At 41.1% G+C, this 20,034-nt stretch overlaps 1 protein-coding gene across 1 annotated transcript in view; it reads right to left on the bottom strand.

The window, feature by feature from the left end:
• rapgef5a (Rap guanine nucleotide exchange factor (GEF) 5a) overlaps nt 1-18,149 on the bottom strand; it is a 46,002-nt gene extending 27,853 nt beyond the window's left edge. Inside the window, exons 1-6 of the mRNA XM_035183332.2 lie at nt 17,773-18,149; nt 10,074-10,124; nt 8,011-8,117; nt 7,320-7,441; nt 6,030-6,207; nt 3-84 (exon numbers count right to left, since the gene is read on the bottom strand). Coding sequence (XP_035039223.1) covers nt 3-84; nt 6,030-6,207; nt 7,320-7,441; nt 8,011-8,117; nt 10,074-10,124; nt 17,773-17,916 — 684 coding nt within the window. The 5' untranslated portion in view covers nt 17,917-18,149. The remainder of the gene's footprint in view (nt 1-2; nt 85-6,029; nt 6,208-7,319; nt 7,442-8,010; nt 8,118-10,073; nt 10,125-17,772) is intronic.
• Between the last annotated feature and the right edge of the window lie 1,885 nt (nt 18,150-20,034).

The following is a 20,034-nucleotide window of genomic DNA, read 5'->3' as shown; positions in this document are numbered from 1 at the left end:
ACCGTGGATGTGAGCCTCTCGAGAGCTTTCATCTGCAGAATCTCACTGCAGATGTCCCTGTTGCCTTCAGAGTCTTCCTCTGACCTTAAGACACAAACACACACAGCTTTAATAGCAAATAAGCACATAATTCACACCAAACACTGTCCAGAGAAAACAAGTTTCAGTCCTGTAGAGTGCTCTCCACACTGCCCCCTGGTATGACGGAAGAAGACTTGCATCATACATATACATTTACTGTATCTTTTAGCCTGATGTTCATACCGATGGACTTTTTAAAATTAAGTTCAAATAATACATGGATGGATACAAGTGGATTAAAAGGTATTTTTTACCCTTTAATAAATCAAAATAATAATTTTGATGTGAAGGAACTAATAGAATCAATTATACTTCTAAGGCAAATCTGATTCATGTAATTAATTTAAAATGAACTGAAAGTCATAGGTAATTTAACCATTTTAATTGTATCCTGTATCAAACACTTTATTATATGGAACAAATATCAAAAATCATAAAATAGTCAATAAATCTAAATTGACTGTTAGGCAAGTATTGTCTGGTTTTAATGTTTAAAAAGGCAATCTGCAAAACTGTTGGACTGCTGATCAGAAAAAAAAGAAGCCATTTCAAAGTCATTACATTAGGTTTGTAATGGTAACTTCCTGACATCTTGTAGGCGACACAATGTATAGATTAATTTAAGACACAATCAACAGATGTTTGATAAAGAAAGTAATGATGGGTTGCAGTTTTCTGTCTTTCTAGGTCTTGACTCAGTATCTTCGTATTAAGCAAATCTCAGCAGCAGACTTCACTCTTTCATGTGGTTTCATTTAAAATAGCTCCAAGACACACCCTTCTATTGATGTTAGTAAAGCTGTGTGTGTGTGTGTGTGTGCGTGCGTTTTCCATCTGGGTTCTGTGTTTAGGATGTATGTGTTACTCTTGAAGATACTTTTCAAGCCTGAGTGCATCTCTGAACACACTTGTGTATGCCTTCATTGTGTGGGTGTGTGTGTGCGCTGTATAAACAGGTGGCTGTTTTGAGGTAAACCCATTATTCCCACAGCAATAATGCTAGATTGTAGAGTTTGCCTACAACAGCAGCAGACTGCACCCAAGGGCCCCTCATCTAATATGTCCTCTTACAAAAGCACTGTTTGGATTGGTCTCCCACACACTGCCTCAGCCCCTTGCAGGACACACACAAACACACATCTCTTTCTCATGCATGCACACAAACACACAAATTTGCATACAATTTGGATTTTTTTCAACAAATCCCAATGGCGCTGTGTGGGTGTAAAGGAAAGAAGAGCTCTGTGTCTGTGTGTGTGTGTGTGTGTGTGTGTGTGTGTGTGTGTGTGTGTGTGTGTGTGTGTTGTTATCTCTCTGATAAGGGAACGATAGATGCAGTAGAGGGAGAAATGGCGATTGTGACTTCCAGTATCGGCTCTGACACAGACAGAGATGGAGGCAGGTTGAGCAACAGATTAAAAGAGTGTGAAAATCAGAAATCTTTCAGTCTCTATAAAAGCAACGCAATGGTTGTCCTTTCCTTTCAGTATTTATGGTGGCTTGTCTCCTCCTCCTTTTAAAATCAGAAGACAGACTGATGGCTCCAACTTCTGGCAGAGCTTGATGAGGAACCCGTGCAAATGATCAGGCTGTCACTGCAGTTAAAGGCTGAGGGTTTTGTTAATGTTCCGTTTCTCAACAAATGCAGAAGATCATTAGTGAATCGTGGGATTTACTGTCTATTCTGAGCCACCATGCTAAATCTATTCTTCTCAGGGTCATTAAGTGTTATTTTTCTCATAGCCTGGGTTCATTTGGTAATTTGATGACTCACAATGAGCCTGAATGTACCAGAGCTGGAGAAGAGGCACAGTGGGTGGGATGTCAGCCATCATTAAGCAGCGCAGGGCGGTATTGAAAGAGGATTAACATGATCGGTGGTGGCACCACCTCCTTTTCAGAGTTGAATATCATAAGGTATAGTCATGTTCTGTGATGTTTTGTGATTGAACAGAACAGATCCTACACCTAGGACCAAAGCACCATGCAAAGTAAGAGCGTGGGTTCTCCTCCCATGATAAGGTTTCATAGTTTAGCTCTTGGTAATTCTGCTCCTCCTGCACAATGATGTGCAAAGAACTAGCAAAGGAAAACTGGCATCTTAACTGTTATCAATTGATGTCACGTTCAACTACATCAGACAATAAAGTATAGTTTAGATGATGTAATGTATTTAATATACAGTGGAATGTGGGAGTAGGCAAAGGGATTTGTGGATTGAAGTTGTTTTGAGATTTTTATGTTTCCAACGTGGTGACAGTTCTTGTGAACATGATATCTCCAGGACGCCCAGGGGGAATGTCTTCACATTTGGTACAAATGTTTAGTTGGACTCAAAAATTAACTGATTAGATTTGTATAGTCGAAGGTCGAGGTCACAGTGGCCTCACAAACCTTGTTCTGGCCTCTTCAAGATGATATCTCAACTCTGTCTTTGAGGAATTTCATAAAATTTTGAATAGTTGTCTATTGGACTCAAAGGTTAATTGGTAACCTCATACGAGTCTGGAAAAAAACATTTATGTGAACTTAAACTGCACTGGTTGGCAGAGCCATACACAATGTGGTATCTCTGGTTCCTCATTATTATGCCACTACTGCAGACTACTGTTTGTGAGGTTAACACTGTAGCTCAGGTTGCTGTTGTAGTGTACTGCACATTATGAGGTAAAATACTTCATATTTAGGGTAAATCATGGTTTGTAGGCCTATACACAGTGACAAAATATTCAGCATTCTGAACATAATATGAATATTTGTGCACCACAAAGCCTTGAGAGTATTTGTTGCAGGGCTGCTGTATTGGATTACATTACATTGTGTGTTCATACAATGGTAAAAAGGACACACAGCTTAGTGTATTTGATGGGGTAGAATTCATACTCAAACCTTACCCTCTGTGGGATCAGTTTACAACCTGACATAGCTAAACTTGATATGGACTTTAAATGAACAAATGCAGTGATGTGTAATGTGCAGGACATCTTGTCATAGTTAAAATTTAATGCCAGCGCTTCTAAAAAGCACACATGTATGCAAGTTTCAGTCTGTACTCACATTTGAATATAAGGCAAAGTAGAAAGAGAGACAGAGACTTTCTTGCCAATAATGCTTATCAAAATTAAACTGAACTGAATTCAGATAGACAGCAAGGAACAAGGAAACCTTTTTGTATGTTAATAGTTGACCCACTCAGGTAAATGGACAACTGCCTGAGTGAACTTTAGAAATCATTCAAGAAGCAATGATGCAAGAAGATGACGACTGACAGTTTCTTAAAACCAAGATTCTTGTTCCAAAACATGAAGGCCTTCCAGCTCCTGTCCTCAGGGAGGCGCTACAGGTCACTACAGGTCACTACCTACGGAGACTACTAACCTTACAAAGAGCTTTTTCCCCCACATAGCAATCAGGAGTCTGACATCCTTGCTCTAAATCCATCCTCACACTAATGACAGACACGCAAACTAATCACCAAATGTATGTGGTTGTGTGTGATATGTTTTTCCTATTGTATCATAGTTTTGATTCACAATAATGTGTGGAATGTCTGCTGTTGTCCATGTACATATTGTGCTGCAGAGTTAACTGAAACATTCTACCAGCATTGTTTGTGTGGCTGATTGAATATCTGTCAAAACAATCTATCAAGAAGGAAGTTTAATAATCAGGTAATGTTGCCATATCAGGTATTACGTTATACGTTAGAGCATAAGTCTAATGCTGGCCTAATTACTGCAGCAAGACATGGAGAGACATAATTCATGAGGAGCATGATCATCAGTTACACCGTCTTACTGCAGCACCTTCAAAAGTAGTGTATTCCTTTAACTACACATCTGTTAACACAGGCTGACAATGTGAATTTGTCTTTGTTGCGAACACCTGCAGCCTGAAGATAAGCTCGAGATATGAACACTGCTCTTATCAGATATAATATCTCATGATTGGATTTCAATGAATATTAGCCTAAATATAATATGACTGACTGTTGACTGTTGAGTTAAGACTTTAAAAAGAGAAGCACTAGGATTAGAACAGATAATCTGCACCACATTTGACATATGTTCCTTTCTGGATAATGGGAGGAAGTGGAGACACGTCTTTAGAGTCTATGATACAGACCCTTCAAATTACTGCTGTTGTGAATTTTATAATTCCAAAAACAATCATCATTATTGGATCAGGGATCTAAGTAAAGCATTATTGAGGTTCCTGGAAGCGAGCAGGTGTTTTCCCTCTCGGCTACGGCTAGTCTCCTTTACATCAATGAGAGAGAGAAAAGGGGGATGAGATGCAGGAGGGGAGGGTGTGAGACGGAGAGAGGGAGGGTGTCTGCAAAGAGAGACACAGACATCAGCAGGGTCAGAGTGAGAATGCTGAATATAAAAATTTTATGTACGTATCTACAAAAGTAAAACAACACATCTGCAGATGTCTGCACTCTGCAGCAACACTGAGTGGAGGGCATGTCATCAACTATAATGGATCTAAAGTAGTTGATGCAGAACATAGAGGTATGTACAGTATGATACATGGGATTTATATTAGTATGACATTCAGATCCCCTTGCTGCTGTGCTCTCTCCCTGGTGTCTGTAAATACACCCTTTGAAGTCGACACACATATGAATGCGTTGACGAGTGCTTTGGATACTTTGCTCTCCATGTATACTCTTCCCCCGCCGCCACCACCCCCCGCCTCCGTCTCACACTCACTCTTTTTCTCTGAGTGACAGATTGAGTTCAGTTGCAGCCTCAGCAGGAATCCCACACACAAAACCGGCAAAAGCAAGGGAACTCTGGCTGACACCACTCTACATGTGTGTGTTAAGTGTGTGTCACAGCCCATCTTGTGTTTATGAGTGATCGCCTCAGTTTTTGTGTATGAGTGCATTTCTCCTGTGGATGTGAAGGTGTGGGCGCCTGCACACGAATGTCACGTAAGCAGATTGAGGATTTAAAACACTGAAGAGAGATTAGGTTTTTCACTGGGTGTGTGTATGTGTTAGTGTGCATGCACGGACAGGACTGTCCTTGCAGGAGTTTCCGACGAGTCCACCGAATCAAACAGTCACTTTTCACAGTAAATCATCAGACAGATAAATGACCTCAATCATGAATCTAAACTGGAGACCTGTCACTTCTACTTTTAAATTTTACCACAGCAATGAGCCTCCACTTCAGGTCAATGGAGATCATCCTGCATATCACAACTGAGTCACATTCACCATCAATTATGATCAACACTCACACAGTTACATACAGCGGTACAACCATGGAAACCACTAACTTTTCCTTACAACAAATGAGTAGGACTCAGCCGAGGCCTCACCAATACACTAAACAAAACACATTTTCAGAAATTAAAGTAAGCAATAGTCTAGAGTTAGACCCATAGACTGTATATAAAGATGGATGACATGACTGCTCCCAAAAAGTGAAACCAAAGAGTTGGGATCGCCACCTGGCCAACATCATGATTGACGGCTAAGACTGACTCACGATTGGTTGAATGTGTGTATCTGTAGAGCTCAAATATTTTGGCTGAAATCCTGGATAGTAGGAGGAAGTGCACACGTCAAGTGACACGTCATCTATCTTAATTTACAGTCTATGGTTAATCTGTGAAGCATCGCGTTAGCTCAGGCAGACCCCTGAAGTCACATAGAAATAAGCTGACTGGCTCCAGCTATTCGCAATCGGCTTACAATTATTGGCTCATTCACAGATGGGTCTCTAGAAACATCCAATCACATTTATTCTGGTTTACAATCGCTGACAATATAATCTGACACTTTCTAAATGTTACTCTGACGATCTCGCTGCAAACACAGTTTGCCGCAACTCCCTCCTCCACCACCACCACAACCCCCCCGTATTTTGATTTATCTGATTCGCGTCCATCCATCCATCCATCATTTGTAATCAGATATTATTGACACTTACGGGCTATTGGCCCCGCCTCCAGAGCGAAACTGGACATATGGGGCAAGTTGCAGGAGGAGCCTGACAGCCTCTGGCCACTCCCCCTCATTGGAGCGAAACTCACAAGCGGCAGAATCACACTCCTCAAAGCTGAACTGGTAGTATGAGTTTGAGTCCGAGAACACCACCCGCTGATCCACTGGAGAAAGAGCAGACACACAGGTAAACAACTGAGAAACTGAAGAAAACCAGCTCCATTTCCTGTTGTGTGTCAAAAGACACGTTAGTTTGTATATTCTGCATCATGATTAGTCAATGACAAGGATTAACACACTTAACTCATGGCCAAAGGCTTGATGGGAATATATGGGTGTGAGAAATGCTGACACATTCAATTTAATTATCACATTACAATTGACCATGCCTAGAGCCTGACTGAAGAATGTGGCTTTAATTTTTCTGAAGCATTTCTCTCAACTTGGCTGAAATCTATTATCTCTCTTGCATTCTGTCAGGCAGTTTGGTTGTTATCATTACACACAGACAGGGCTGAACATAAACTGCCTTAAAATATTATTTAAGTAGCAGTAGGGATGACGCCAATTATTAACAGCCATTAAAACATACTGCTCCCACAGTTGTAAATATTTGAGTACAGTATAAGTCACAGTATTCTGAGTATGGGTGAAAAACAGAGTGTCATTACCACCTGAATTATTATGGAATGGTATATGGATTGTTATAATAAAAACCAACATATTTATTTGAAATTAATACTGGTAGTTAATATTGAACCTTTCTTGGTTAGAGAGAAGAGCTGAGACACGTTCTCCCAAATAGACCGAATGAGGTCTTTGTATCAGGTTTAGTGGATTAGCCAGACCAATGAACTGCACCCGAGCAGGACTTCTTCATTCTTTAAAGAGCCTTTGAATATTACACTGACAGTATGCGTATGCAGTCTTTACAAAGATTAGTCATGTAAACACAGTCTCTACATTATTTTCTTTACGTCTGCTCCACTGAATACAGAAACATGGGTTGTCATATGTGAATATGCCAATATCAAAATAAATATTCTATCACGGAGTTGATTGTGTTTTATAATCGTATTTGTTATGATAGAATATGGCAGAATATCTGACATCAGCCTGGTAAACCGGTTCATCTCTTGTCTCTTCAGAGATCTGTACATTGTTGCTGATGTTGCTGCAGGGTGACTATAAATTTTGAAGTGCAGTCCAACCCTGAAGCGTATTAGAGTGAGTGTGTGTAGCATATGTGAGACTGTGTGTGTGGTTGTGTTAATACCAGACAGCAGGACTCCAAGCTCCAGCAGCACCTGCCAGACACGCACAGCAGTAGTCCGACAGCGCACGTACACACACTGCTCGCACAACCACTGCACCAGTTCCACGCCCACGTAGCTACGCCTGTTAAAATACACACACACACACAAACACATGTTTAACACGCAAGTCCGGCCCCACAGTGTTATGATCCAGAGGCACATTCACATAAACATAAACCTCTACCTTCAGCACAAAGCTCGTCTTTATTTAATCGATATCCATTGATTATTCATTAGTTCTCTGTAAGCCTTTTCCTCTGAAACACTGAATAGTTTCCGTCTGCACCCCCCCCGAGATATACGCCTGCGCCTGAGAGAGTGTGTGTTTGGGTGTGTGTGTGTGTGTGTGTGTGTGTGTGTGTGTCAGCTATGAGCATCTATTTATATTTGTGTCCAGATGTTCACATTGTTTATACATGCATCTGTATGTACTGTTCATTGTGTGCAGTATGGGAGTGCATGCATTCCCAAAGCATCGTGTGCTCCACTGTATAATGTCTACGTCACACTATATCCGTCTTACTGCATAAACAACGCGAGTGGCCAATCAGGACAAGGCTCAAAACTGACTGGTGAGTCAGTGTACATGCTTCATCGGACATATTGATTCTGCCTTGCACACAGACACACAAACACAGAGGCAGAGTGTACCTTATGATTCTGGCCAGGTGTATCTTGTCTTTAGCTGGGTATGGTCCATGAGAGAGGAAGGCATTCCTCACGGCCCGACCGCCACATGGAAAACTCTGGGAGCAAGACTGACACACACAAAGACGCATCAAAAATAAATGTTTTGCATGAAAAACCAGAAAAGAAAATTGCACCTAACAATGAACTAAAGCTTATCACATCTTTCTTTCGGATAGCAGTTCAAGGAAGCGGAGAGCTAGGTGGCTACATGTGACTGTCATTGACCGACTCAAGGACAGCTCCATGTCTTTCCCCCCTGAGCAACGAAACATTGACTGTGTCTACAAGCTCTGCAATAATCCTGCTTTTGACACTGTTGCAAATAAAGATTGTATTTCTATTAAGCTGATTACATCGGCAGTTTGTTCTGTTCCATTGATATTCCCTTTGCATGCTCCATAGTGGAGTTCACTTAATGGCTGATGAGGCTTCATTCGCATTATGTTACATTATTAGTGAGTCCATCTGGTGTCAATTCAACCTCTGATGCTGTCTTGTCTTGTTACATTGATGATGTCGCCTTGTGGCTGTATGGGTGCAGTTTTAAAACTTTATTTCAAGTCATGACTCGTCAGTTAAAAGATTTTTATAGTGAGATGGCGGTGCATGTATTAGCTAAACTGACTTGATGCACTGCAAGATTAAAATGAACCATGTGGGTGTTTTTACCACTAGTAGTGCTGTGGAGTATTTTTGTGTTTGCATCCCATTGCACATGCACATGGCGTTTTGCCTTTATTGATAGGACAGCAGCAGCGTGAAATAGGGAGAGAGGTGGGTCGGAACTGAACCTGCAGCAGGACTCCTTACATGCACATTCTTGATGGACAGTTTGTATCATAAAATAAATACCAAGAAACACATTAATGTGCCACCAACAGGTAAACAAGAAGACCGGATGATAGAAACATAGATATACACAATGCAGGTCTCAATATATTAAAAAAACATCTGCAAGAAAGATTCAGTTGGCTACATTAAGGTTCTTTAATATAATGGTGAGTTATCGTACTAACCAGAATGTTGCAGTATACACGTATTGCAGTTTTTGACAGACACTCAATTTCCTTTTTCAGCTGTGTGTCTCATAGAAGGTTTCAGACCTTAAAGCAAAATCACTGATCCTTTGTGGAGCAGCAAGATGATGTCATCAATGACCTTCAAACACAGAGCCTGGATTCAATCAGGCTCACACAACCAGCACTCGAGTCTGACTTCATATTTCATATTTCCACACTTTTGTTTATAATAAAAAGAAATTACTCTGCAGTGGATTGAATGAGACTTAATCAAAAATGAACACAATGATAAAATTAATATATAATAACAAATCATTTACAACACTATATTTGTTGAAACGTGAATTGCTTCAGATTTTCAAGATGTTCAACAAAGCTTTGCAAAATATTATCTAATATCTACCAAAAATGTTTTTTGAATAAATCTTAGAATGTTTAATTTTGGTCAGGAAGTAGAGGTCAGTACTAAAAATTCATCTTCCAAACTAATCTCCATATATATTTTTTTTTTTCACTGGTGTCACTCTGCTTTGGCACCACATCATTGCAATGTACTGCCATGTACTTTACTAAACTTGCAAAATAAAGAATATAGAAAACCTGGTTACATACAACTAATATAAAATACAACAGTGCAGAGGGACAAAGCCAATAAATGAGCTTTTAGCACAAGAGTAACAGCATTGCATGAAAATAAGTAGCATCTAAGAACATTTGACTTGTAAGCAAACTACGCTCAAGTGAGATATTTAGGACCTAAGGCAGTTTTTAAGTATTTACCAAACTGTTACACAGTGATGCATGAGAAATTAAGACTAGGATGTGTGTGTGTGTGTGTGTGTGTGTGTGTGTGTGTGTGTGTGTGTGTGTGTAGTTGGTGACAATAACTTTGAAATAGCCCGAGGTAATATCACTGGTGACATCACCTGTATTGAGGCTAAACAAACACAATTTCGCCTCGCAGCAAAACTAAAGCGATGACATCACCTGTGTGCGTTTCCCCACCTTGTGTACTGTAGGTCCGGTACTCGGTCCAGGGATAGTGTCAGGTGACTGCTGTTGAGAAAAAGTACACACAAAGCATTAGAGCCAAAACACAATGAAGTGCACACATTAAACACAGTGAACAAACAAGACTGAGGTGAGAAAGACCAGTTTTACCATTCCAAAACCATTAGTCAGGTTTTGGTTAAACCCAACCACTGCCAACACTGACTTTCTGGTTTTATCATAAAGAAAAAGAGAAAAGTGTGTATTATCTCACCTAAATGGTTTAATGCACATCAATATGAGACCACATTTAACAATGTTAAACAATAAAAATATGTTTATTGGCTACATTCTTCCCTCCAACAAGAAAAAATATTGAATTGACAACATGATAAATCGTTTTGTGATCATATTACAGCTTTTTCCCTGGGCAGATCCACTTCACCTCTACTTCCCCTATCAGGAAATAAGCTCTTAATCTTTATGGATTAATATTGTGCCAGAGGAGCTAGATGACAGTCGACACTCTGGTGACAACCTCGTAAAAAAGATGAAAAATTATGTGTTAGATCAAGATGTTTAATTGGGGATAGACAACAGGAAATTCTATCTCGCCATGTAAAAGAAAATAATTCCACTGCAAAATTGGATGGGTTCTTCCTTTGGTCATGCCCCACCCCTCAGAAACATTTCAAGGGAATCGGTTCTGTACCTTTTGAGTAATCCTGCTAAGTAACAGACAGACAAACAAGCAAACCGCAATGGAAACATAACCTCCTTTGCAGAGGTAACCAGGTCGTAACCACAAGGATTACATGAGGAGAAATGTCTGGAACGCAGGAGACAAGGTGCTGAGACGAACCGACACGGAGAGAAGGAAACACAGAGACTAAATGCACAGGGACAACGAGACAAAGGTGAATCACGGGTGAATCAGGGCAGGGCAGGGCATCACACAGGCGGGAAACACAGGAACGCAGGAAGTGAAGTCAGCTCAAACTAAACCGGAAATAATAACTGAAAAAGATAGAAACAAACACACATGGCCTGAGCAGAGGAAGATGTGACAATGGTGGTAAATGTATACAGCTATTTTTAGTTTTTTTTCACTGCAGAGTAATACGATCAAATCTTTACAGGTTTTATGACTGAATGTGGTTTATCAAAGGGTAATCATAAAAGTGAAAATCTTTGAAGTATTAAAACATTTATTGAATTATATCTTCTGGTAATAAATGAGCAGTATTTACTCTTCCAATCGTAACAGTACAGACACTTAACAGTAATAAAAATAAGCTTAATGACAATACGTCCCTGAAATGATTTGATGTTGTATTGTTTTACAACACAAAATCACTGTGGTTGGAAGACACATTCTGACACTGATTAACAGATATATAATCTCTGAAAAACAAATGATGCTATGATTTCAGGTTAAATACACTGAACATAACATAGAAAATAGTCCAAGGGGTTGGATATAGAAGCAGTATTTTATACTTGCTTCAACAATGCATCTCAAACTCGCTTTAAAAACACCACAGCAGTGTACCCCTGATAAAAACACAAACTGTAGACTTGTATTAGGATGACGATCACGTCGCCAAAGTTCATTAAAAACCGACAGATGAGAGCCTCCTGCAATAGGAGTGCAACCGGTCTTTGAGTTCAGTCAGTGAAGCAGCATCATTGATAAGAGTCGTGGGTTTGAAACCCTCTGGAAACCTTTGCCTCTCACTGGCTGATGGTAACCAACCACCACATGATGACAAATAGGGAGATGCAGCAAGATCAAATGATGGAGCTAATGAAAAGCACCTATAAGCGACTGCGGAGGATGGATGAAGATGAAGAAATATAAACGAGTTGACGTGTGAGAGAAGAACAGAACAGAAGGAAGGCTGAACAATTCACAACAGGCCATGAATATATGAAAGCGGATGTGAACATGACAGATGGAGAGGGAGAGATAAGAGGCGGTGAGAGACATCGTCTTAATTGGAAGCATGAGAGAGAGAAAAAGACCGAGGAAGACAAAGAAGGAGAAGAGGAGAAATTCTCGGCTGTGTCTTTGGGTTGAAAGAAAATGAAAGAGAGGGATGATTAGACAAATGTGTGTGTGTGTGTGTGATCCTCATTAGAGCGATGATACTGCCGGGATTGTCTCACACACACACACACACACACACACACACACACACACACACGAGGTTACACAATACCACTCATGCCTTTTTTTCAAAACAAGTGACTGTAACTCACCTACTCTTTGTCAAACCAACAGTTTAGCATTTTGGGAAATGTGCTTAATTGGTTTCTGACAGAACAGTTAGGAATACCACTCTGATTTTAAATATGAGGCAACAGCCAGCAGCAGGTTAGTTTAGCTTGGCACAAAGATTGGAAACAGTGGGAAACAGCTAGCCTGGCTCCAGCCATAACAAAGTCCATCTCTTACCAGCATCTCTAAAGCTCACTAATTAACAGATTATATTGTATTTGTTTTAGCCACATAAAACATGAATTGTAAAACAACAACTTGTGGGTTTTAGTGTGCAGCACTATGTGTCGTCTTGATGATACGATTATCTTTGTAGCTGCTGCTGACTGTAGCTTCACATTTACAAGATCGATATTGGAGTTGTCTAACTCTGGGCAAGAAAACAAAGATAAGCATTTCCTAAAATACTGAAGATCACAGACTGGTGTCAGACGACTGAACAACCATAAAATAGTGATTTGACGGCTGCTGACACAGTCAAAGCTGTCGTCCCTATGCGCTGCACTGAGATGTTGATCAAATCACTATGACTCATGTGCTGTGTGATCAGCCACAGTAAATCCTCTGGAGCTTAGATGATCAGTCAATGAATCGATCGGTCAATCAAGAGAAAGTGAATCGAAAAACTTGGTAATTGATATTTTAAGGGGCGTTTCCACACATGACAGCCTAAACTAAGGTTCATGTCTTTGTTACATTGTTTACATTTGACCTGGTATGTTTTGGTTTCACGTTGCCATTTATCAAGCGCACTAAAGTCTTTTGTATGACGTAAGTACATCCTGTCTTCATCACCTACGTGGGCTGTGTCTACCTGTACTTAACATTGATCGGTTTGTAGACAGGCCAATGTCTGACGTTGGCGTGTTGTCGATTCAGCAGGTAGTTGTCTTTCCGTTTGAATGGAGAAAATTAATTAACCAGTTCATAGTTGATTTCATTGCCACTGTAACACCATTATGGTTTTACTAACAGCATCACCAATGTCCTTGTCGTTCACCCGTAAGGCTTCTGCTTCTTTTTCTTCTTCTATTGTTTAATGATGACTCAACTTCCTGCAATTGATCCGAAAGTCCGAACTATCCCAAAAAGTTTTTTCACACCCCAAACAAACCGAATCCCGACCGAGACTATCTCTTTTCGCTGCTTCACTTTGTTTTCAATCATATGTAAAATGAATATCTTCAGGAAATAATTAATCAATGAAAAGACTCCTTAATTGAAGCACTTATAGATATAGTGCATAGAAATGTTTTCCCTTCCACAAACATTTTCTAAAAAGCACATTCTTAACTGTAAAAATCAGCAGTTCAGTGTAAACATACTCCCAGATATCAGTTAAGACGAGACTGTTTCTGTTTGAGTGTGATGAAATGCAGTGTTTGGACTGGGGGGGAAGTAGAGCACACCAGCCAACCATGCACGCAGACTAAATAAATTGTCTCTGACTCTCGCTATGTCTGTCTCACTCCTTCCTTCTCTCTTCCATCTTGGCCACTGTATCTTGTCTCTCCATCTCTTTGTCTCCCTGTCTGGTGAACACAGATCTCTCGAGGGCTCTTTGTTTCTCCACCATCACGTCTTCTCACAAACACAATCCAGACACTCACACCAGAGGTGTTTCATTCATAGTGTATCACACGGCCAGAGAGATGAATGCTGGCCATGTTCCTTCAGTCTCTTTTGTCTGTGTCATTTTCACAGACACGCACGCACTCACTCCATCCATCCTCCATCACAGCCCGTTGCTGTCGGTACACTAGAGGCCAAAAGAGAGTAGCAGAGAACAAAGAAGAGGAGGAATGAGGGCTATAAAGAGAGAGCTCATGCTGACACACTTAACTTCGTGATGACTTCAAAGTGTGTATACTGAGAGGGAGGGGGTCATTATCTGGAAGAAATGGATTACTCTCAAATTAGATTGCTGAGCTGTAGTGCGGAATGCTTGGCAAGCCCCCTCTCACACGTACACGCACACACACACACACACACACACACACTTTGAATTTGTACTGAGGCCCTGTCGACTCCTCGACAGATCCATCATACGGGGAAGTCAAAATGGAGACATCAAAGCAGCTATAGTTCAATGGACACACACATCCACACAGACAAACACACACAATAAACCTAACAGCCCATCCCTATCTGCCAGCACATGTGGCCATTTGCGTAACACTTAATGATCAGTATCTATGTTCATTGGTACCACACTAATTTACCAAGTACCTTGTAACCAAGCTTATTTTTCTGTCTTGGATCTTGTTGATACGCTGATAAGCTTGAGTAGTAGGAAACGGATTTTAAGAAGGTTGTTTTTAAAAATAGTGTCAATATTGGAATTCTTCTACTTAAAAAGGTCCAGTGTGTCAGATTTAAAAGGGATGTATCGGCAGAAATGGATAATTATGTTTTTTACCATGGCGATGTTGCACCACTACGTTGATACAGTAGCCCAGAACTGACAAACTGAACTATTATGTTACCTGAGGGCCAGCATAGGTGAGGGAAAAGAGGGGGGAAAGGGAAACTAGTGCAACTTCCAACAGGGCCCTTAACATCAAAATAAAAGTTTAGTGGACAATGTTGAGATGACAGAAAAAGATAATGCCTTTAAAACTTCATATTGATAGGCCTTTATCAGAGCATGTTCATATTATACTACACTACTTTACATTTGTATTTTTTCACCCGTATATTAACTGTGGACTCTACATACTGTATACAGTATTGTGTATTGTTTTTGTAGGTGTATGTATAACTACAAATGCACATTTAAGTTGTGAATTAAGTTAGGTTGTATTATTATCTTATACCATGCTAATCCATTTAGTCGAATACTGTGGTTCTTGTGTACATTTAAATGCTAAGTGAATGTGAATGTTTGAGTCCATCTCTCCACTCCTCACTCTAATCTTTTATATGGAAATGTATAATGCAGTTATCGATGTGAAATATCTTGGCTGACATAAAAACAGATCACAAGCCACTGTTTTGCTGCATATATATGTAGAAATGAGATCACCCTATCATCAACCCTTCCCCTGAGATTGTTTAGTCTGAGAGCTTACATTATGGTTTCAGCAGCATACTGGACATATGCATACAATGTTTTTAATTTAACATATTGTATAGTTGTAATGTATGTGACTGTGTACAAGCTTTTGCTGTCAGCAACAAAAAGCTTGAAAAAAAAAGAAAACAACTCATAGTAAGACTGGTTGCAGAAAATGTACTTAAGGCTTGATGGTTTTGGTGGTAAACAATAGCAAAAAACTGATAATTTCCCTGGCAAAAATGTAAACTACTGCCAAGATATAAGGTTTTCATTTTAAAGCCAATGAAGGACTAATTATTGAATACCAGAGCAAGTCACAACAGAGCTATAATGTAAGAGGATTCTCCAAGGTGAGGCCGCTGCAGGCTGGAACCGAAGGTGACAGATGGCTCTGTGCAATACAACAATTTTAATGCGTGTGCGTGAAAAACTGCTTATGTCAGATGTTTTGCCCTTTTACAATGCTGCAAAGTGTAGAGCAGAAAACACAAGTGATAGCTCAAGATGCTGCATGGATGAAAGATGAGTGAAGAGGCGTCCACCGAAAACAGCACCAAGAGATGCCGTTTCAGGCCAGTGATTTGAGATGAAGTCACCATTTGCAGTTAAAGCTCGAAATGCAGAGCGAAAAACATTATCTAGTGCTCCTCAGTGACATTTTGGGAAAATGCATCTGTGCAGGCGTGTGTGTGTGTGTGTGTGTGTGTGTGTGTGTGTTGTGTGTGTGTGTGTCAGGTGAAGCATAGCCAACTGACAGTGTCTAGAGAAAACCAGTCTGCACAGAACAGCCCATACCTTTACACCACTTACCTACGCCTCATCACACTCACCCACACATGATCACATGCACTAAGTCGGAGGAAGAGAGGAGGAGAAAGACATTTTTTCTTCATCTACTCATTATCCCCCTGTCTTTGCTTTCCTTAAGCTTAAACACAGGCAATGAACCATATACTACAGGAAAACAATGAATGGTAGCTTTAAGGAAGGGCAATGTGATCCATTTCATTTTAATACTCTTAAAGTGGAATCTCCTATTCACAGACTTTCTTTAGAAATGAATAGTGGGATGTACTATCACTATCAAGAGTAATCAGACAGGTGATAAGAACACAAAGTGACCTCCATCTGTAGATCATGAAACATCACTTAAAAGAACACGATGTGACATGACATCAACGGTTCACCTTCCCGGTCCAAACGGGGCTTTACACGACTAATGCTGCATATTTTTAGCACAACTGGCAGCGGTGGAATCTGGCAATCACGTCTGCGGTTCCCACAACAGAGGGAATGGTTCTCTCTCTCGGCCGCCACCAATGATGAAGATGAGTGGAGCTGACACTCGGCGCAGCTATTTGGCTTGTCAGGTGCGTTTATTCCACGTCGGGGAACTCAGAGTCCCACTCATTTACTGCTTAGTTGACCAAATCATCACGAAAAAGAACATGAGTGAGATTTCTACCGATTTTTTTCCCTCCCCCCATTTGGATTGTTGCTACATTGCAGACGAAGAGATTTCTTTATTTACAAGAGAATGGAGGAGTTGTAATGAGTCAATCAAAAGAAAATTATTGAGCAATTATTTTTGCTAATCAGTTCATCAATGCAGTAATTTATCAGGCTAAATCATCAGCTGTCAGAAGTGACAATTAGCTGCTTGTTTCTGTATGAATGTTTGAGATTGAGCAGATTGGTCTGACGAAAACAAGACATCTGAAGAGATCAATTTGATCTCTGGGAACTTATGATGCAGGTTTTCCCAATATTTTTGGATACATTTATTGATCAGTGGAAACCGAATGAAGAGAATAATTGTCAACTGTTAGATTTGAGTGTAGCGTATACACATTTTGTCTAAATAGGAGTGTGTGTGTGTGTGTGTGTTTGTGTGCAATGATCATCTAAACATATGATGCACGTTTTTCCAATTTTTGGGGATCAATCAATTGATCAGTGGCAGTGAAATGAAGAGAATCATTGTCCGCTGTTAGATTTGTGTGTCTACATAGGTGTGTGTGTGTGTGTGTGTGTGTGTGTGTGTGTGTGTGTGTGTGTGTGTGTACCCTATGTGTTGGGGAGGTAGTGTTGCCTTGACTACCGGAGTGTGAAGGTATGGTGTTCAACAGCAGCTCACATTATTATGGATGTAGCTTGCGGGCGCGTGTACGTACACACACACACACACGCACACGTACACGAACACACGCACTCTGCGACAGTTGTAAGCTCCTGAAAACACCTGAGTCGTGACGAGGTTATGAAACAGCCTGGGAGCACCGCGCGGTGTCGGCAACAGAGAAATCAAACGGTGGCTCGGGTTCGTGTCACATGAAACACGGAAGGACGCTGATCGCTCCGTGTGGAATACTCACGCTCTTTTTCCGCAGGTGCAGTCCGTGCTTGAGTAGCCCCGGCAGGTCCCGGATTTTGTGCCTGAGCTGAGCCTGGTCCCGTGCGCTCCGGTTCCAGCGCAAGCCCGCGAGCAAGCCGTCCTCTGCGGGCTCAGAGTCCTCCATGGCTGCTTCTCCCGTCTCCTTGTCCTCGAGCTGCCTGTCCCCCGGTTCCCGGTGCCTACTGTCTCCTCACGAGGAGGCGCACTGCCGCTCGCTCGCCATTTCCCCCCGCCTCGCGCGCGCACACTCGTCCGCGACCTGCATCTGCGACCGTCCCGCTGAGTGTGTTCCGCAGCACGCGACGCTGCTGCTGCTGCTCCACCCAACGGCTCGCGCGACCTACTAGTGCCAGGTGTGTGAGAGAGGGAGAGAGAGAGTGTGCGTGTGTGTGTGCGCGCGCGTGCCAATTTTTGGTATAATACATCACTGTGAGGACCTTTTGGTTGGTCCTCACAAATTCAATGGACTGTTTGAGGGTTAAGACCTAGGTTTAGGTTAGGGTTAGTATTGGGTTAGTATTAGGTTAGGGTTAGGGTTAGGTTTAGGGTAGGGTTAGGTTTAGGGTAGGGTTAGGGTTAGGGTTAAGCATTTAGTTATGTTGGTTAGGGTAAAGGGCTCGGGAATGCATTATGTCAATGAGTGTCCTCACAACTATAGAGGTGTGTGTGTGTGTGTGTGTGTCACAGGTGCATAGAAACATTGCATTACTTCCACCTCTCACTTCTCTGACCAGTCCGACAGAAGAATAACACATTTAAAAGAAACCGTCATATTTTCTGTGTTGTGTTGTTGAGCTGCAGCAGACATGACAGCGTCACCTCACCGTTGGTTTGTGTCACTACATGTACAATTAATACAATAGAGGGAGGATAGTTAGGAGGAGTAATAGTGTTTGGGGGAAGGGAGAAGAGAAACACGCACAAGGTACCCGGTAAAGCTGTGTCGCCACATTACCTGGATCGAATTTCCATAGGTAAACAAAGAGCAGCCTGTGTGTGTGTACACTCCTAGGCCCGTTTTCAACTTGTAAGCAGTGTTTAGTCCTGCCTGTGTGAAAATGCTGCAACATGAGAGGCTTTAAACCCCAGCACCTCTGTGGGTTGATGAATATGAGACGAGTCCTGTCATGTGGCTTCCCCCCACATGACAGGATCATTTTCATAATGATAAAAGTCATCCTTTTAAAATATTCCCCTTCCTTGTACACTTCCTTCTATACGTTTGCGTAACACAAAGGTAGTAGTGTGTGCCAATATGTGCTTCTTAAAGGTACATCCGCATCATATATGTTGGTCAGTGAGTTAGATTATAGATGATGTTATTCTCTAAAGTGGCAGAGGAAAAGAGAGGAGGTGTAGCACCGTGTACCGTGCATGCATCCACACATAGCTCAAAGAGGACTAACTCTTCCTTGAGGGTAAAGAAATGCTTTGATGTTTTTAAATTAAAGGTTCAGTGTGTAGGATTTAGTGACATCTAGTGGTGAAGTTGCATGTTGCAGCTGAATACCCCTCACCTCACTCTCCCCTTCCAAACACGGAGAACCTAATGGTAGCCTTCAGTTGACATAGAAACTGAAGACATGACAATTCTTTTAATTAAGGTGATCACACACTAGTGAAAACATCACTAGGATTATTTTGTATTCAATATCTGCCAATAGATCTTACACACTGAACCTTTAAGTCATCATACCATTAGAGGAAATAACACTTAAATAGCAGTAGTTAATGCTACTGCTATTCATTGAGTCACACATAGAAAAGATGGACGACATGCGGGATAGTGGGAGGAAGTGTGAGAGTGTCTTTCATCTTTATATACAGTCTATATTTAAGAAACAATGGTGCCATTGCTTTGAGTGTTCAGCTCAGGAGAAACGGCATTCTCATTCCAGCGGTAAAACATAAGTGGTGGTTGCCATGGTGTTGGGCTCTCTCAACCTGCTGGTGTTGCCATATTTAACAACACTGCCTTAGCTCCAGTGGTGGTAGATCACTAAGTTGCAGAGACTGAAACTGTGTTTAAAACCTGCTAACGGCATCTGCATGCTGATAGTTCACCAAGAAAATATCTTTTTTGTGTTGTTCTGTCAGGGCAGCTTGTTTTTGTACAGTTTTGACTATTCAGAGACAAATAAAGTTTCTCATCAATATTTTACTCTGGCTGCACCTCCAAATGGCAGAGCAGCTCAGGTTAAAGTTGAACAAATATGTAACTTCAGGTATCTGCACCACTGAC

The sequence above is a fragment of the Hippoglossus stenolepis genome, chromosome 17 (genome assembly GCF_022539355.2).
Source record: "Hippoglossus stenolepis isolate QCI-W04-F060 chromosome 17, HSTE1.2, whole genome shotgun sequence".
Lineage (NCBI taxonomy): Eukaryota > Metazoa > Chordata > Actinopteri > Pleuronectiformes > Pleuronectidae > Hippoglossus > Hippoglossus stenolepis.
This window is presented reverse-complemented; position numbering and strand designations above follow the sequence as displayed.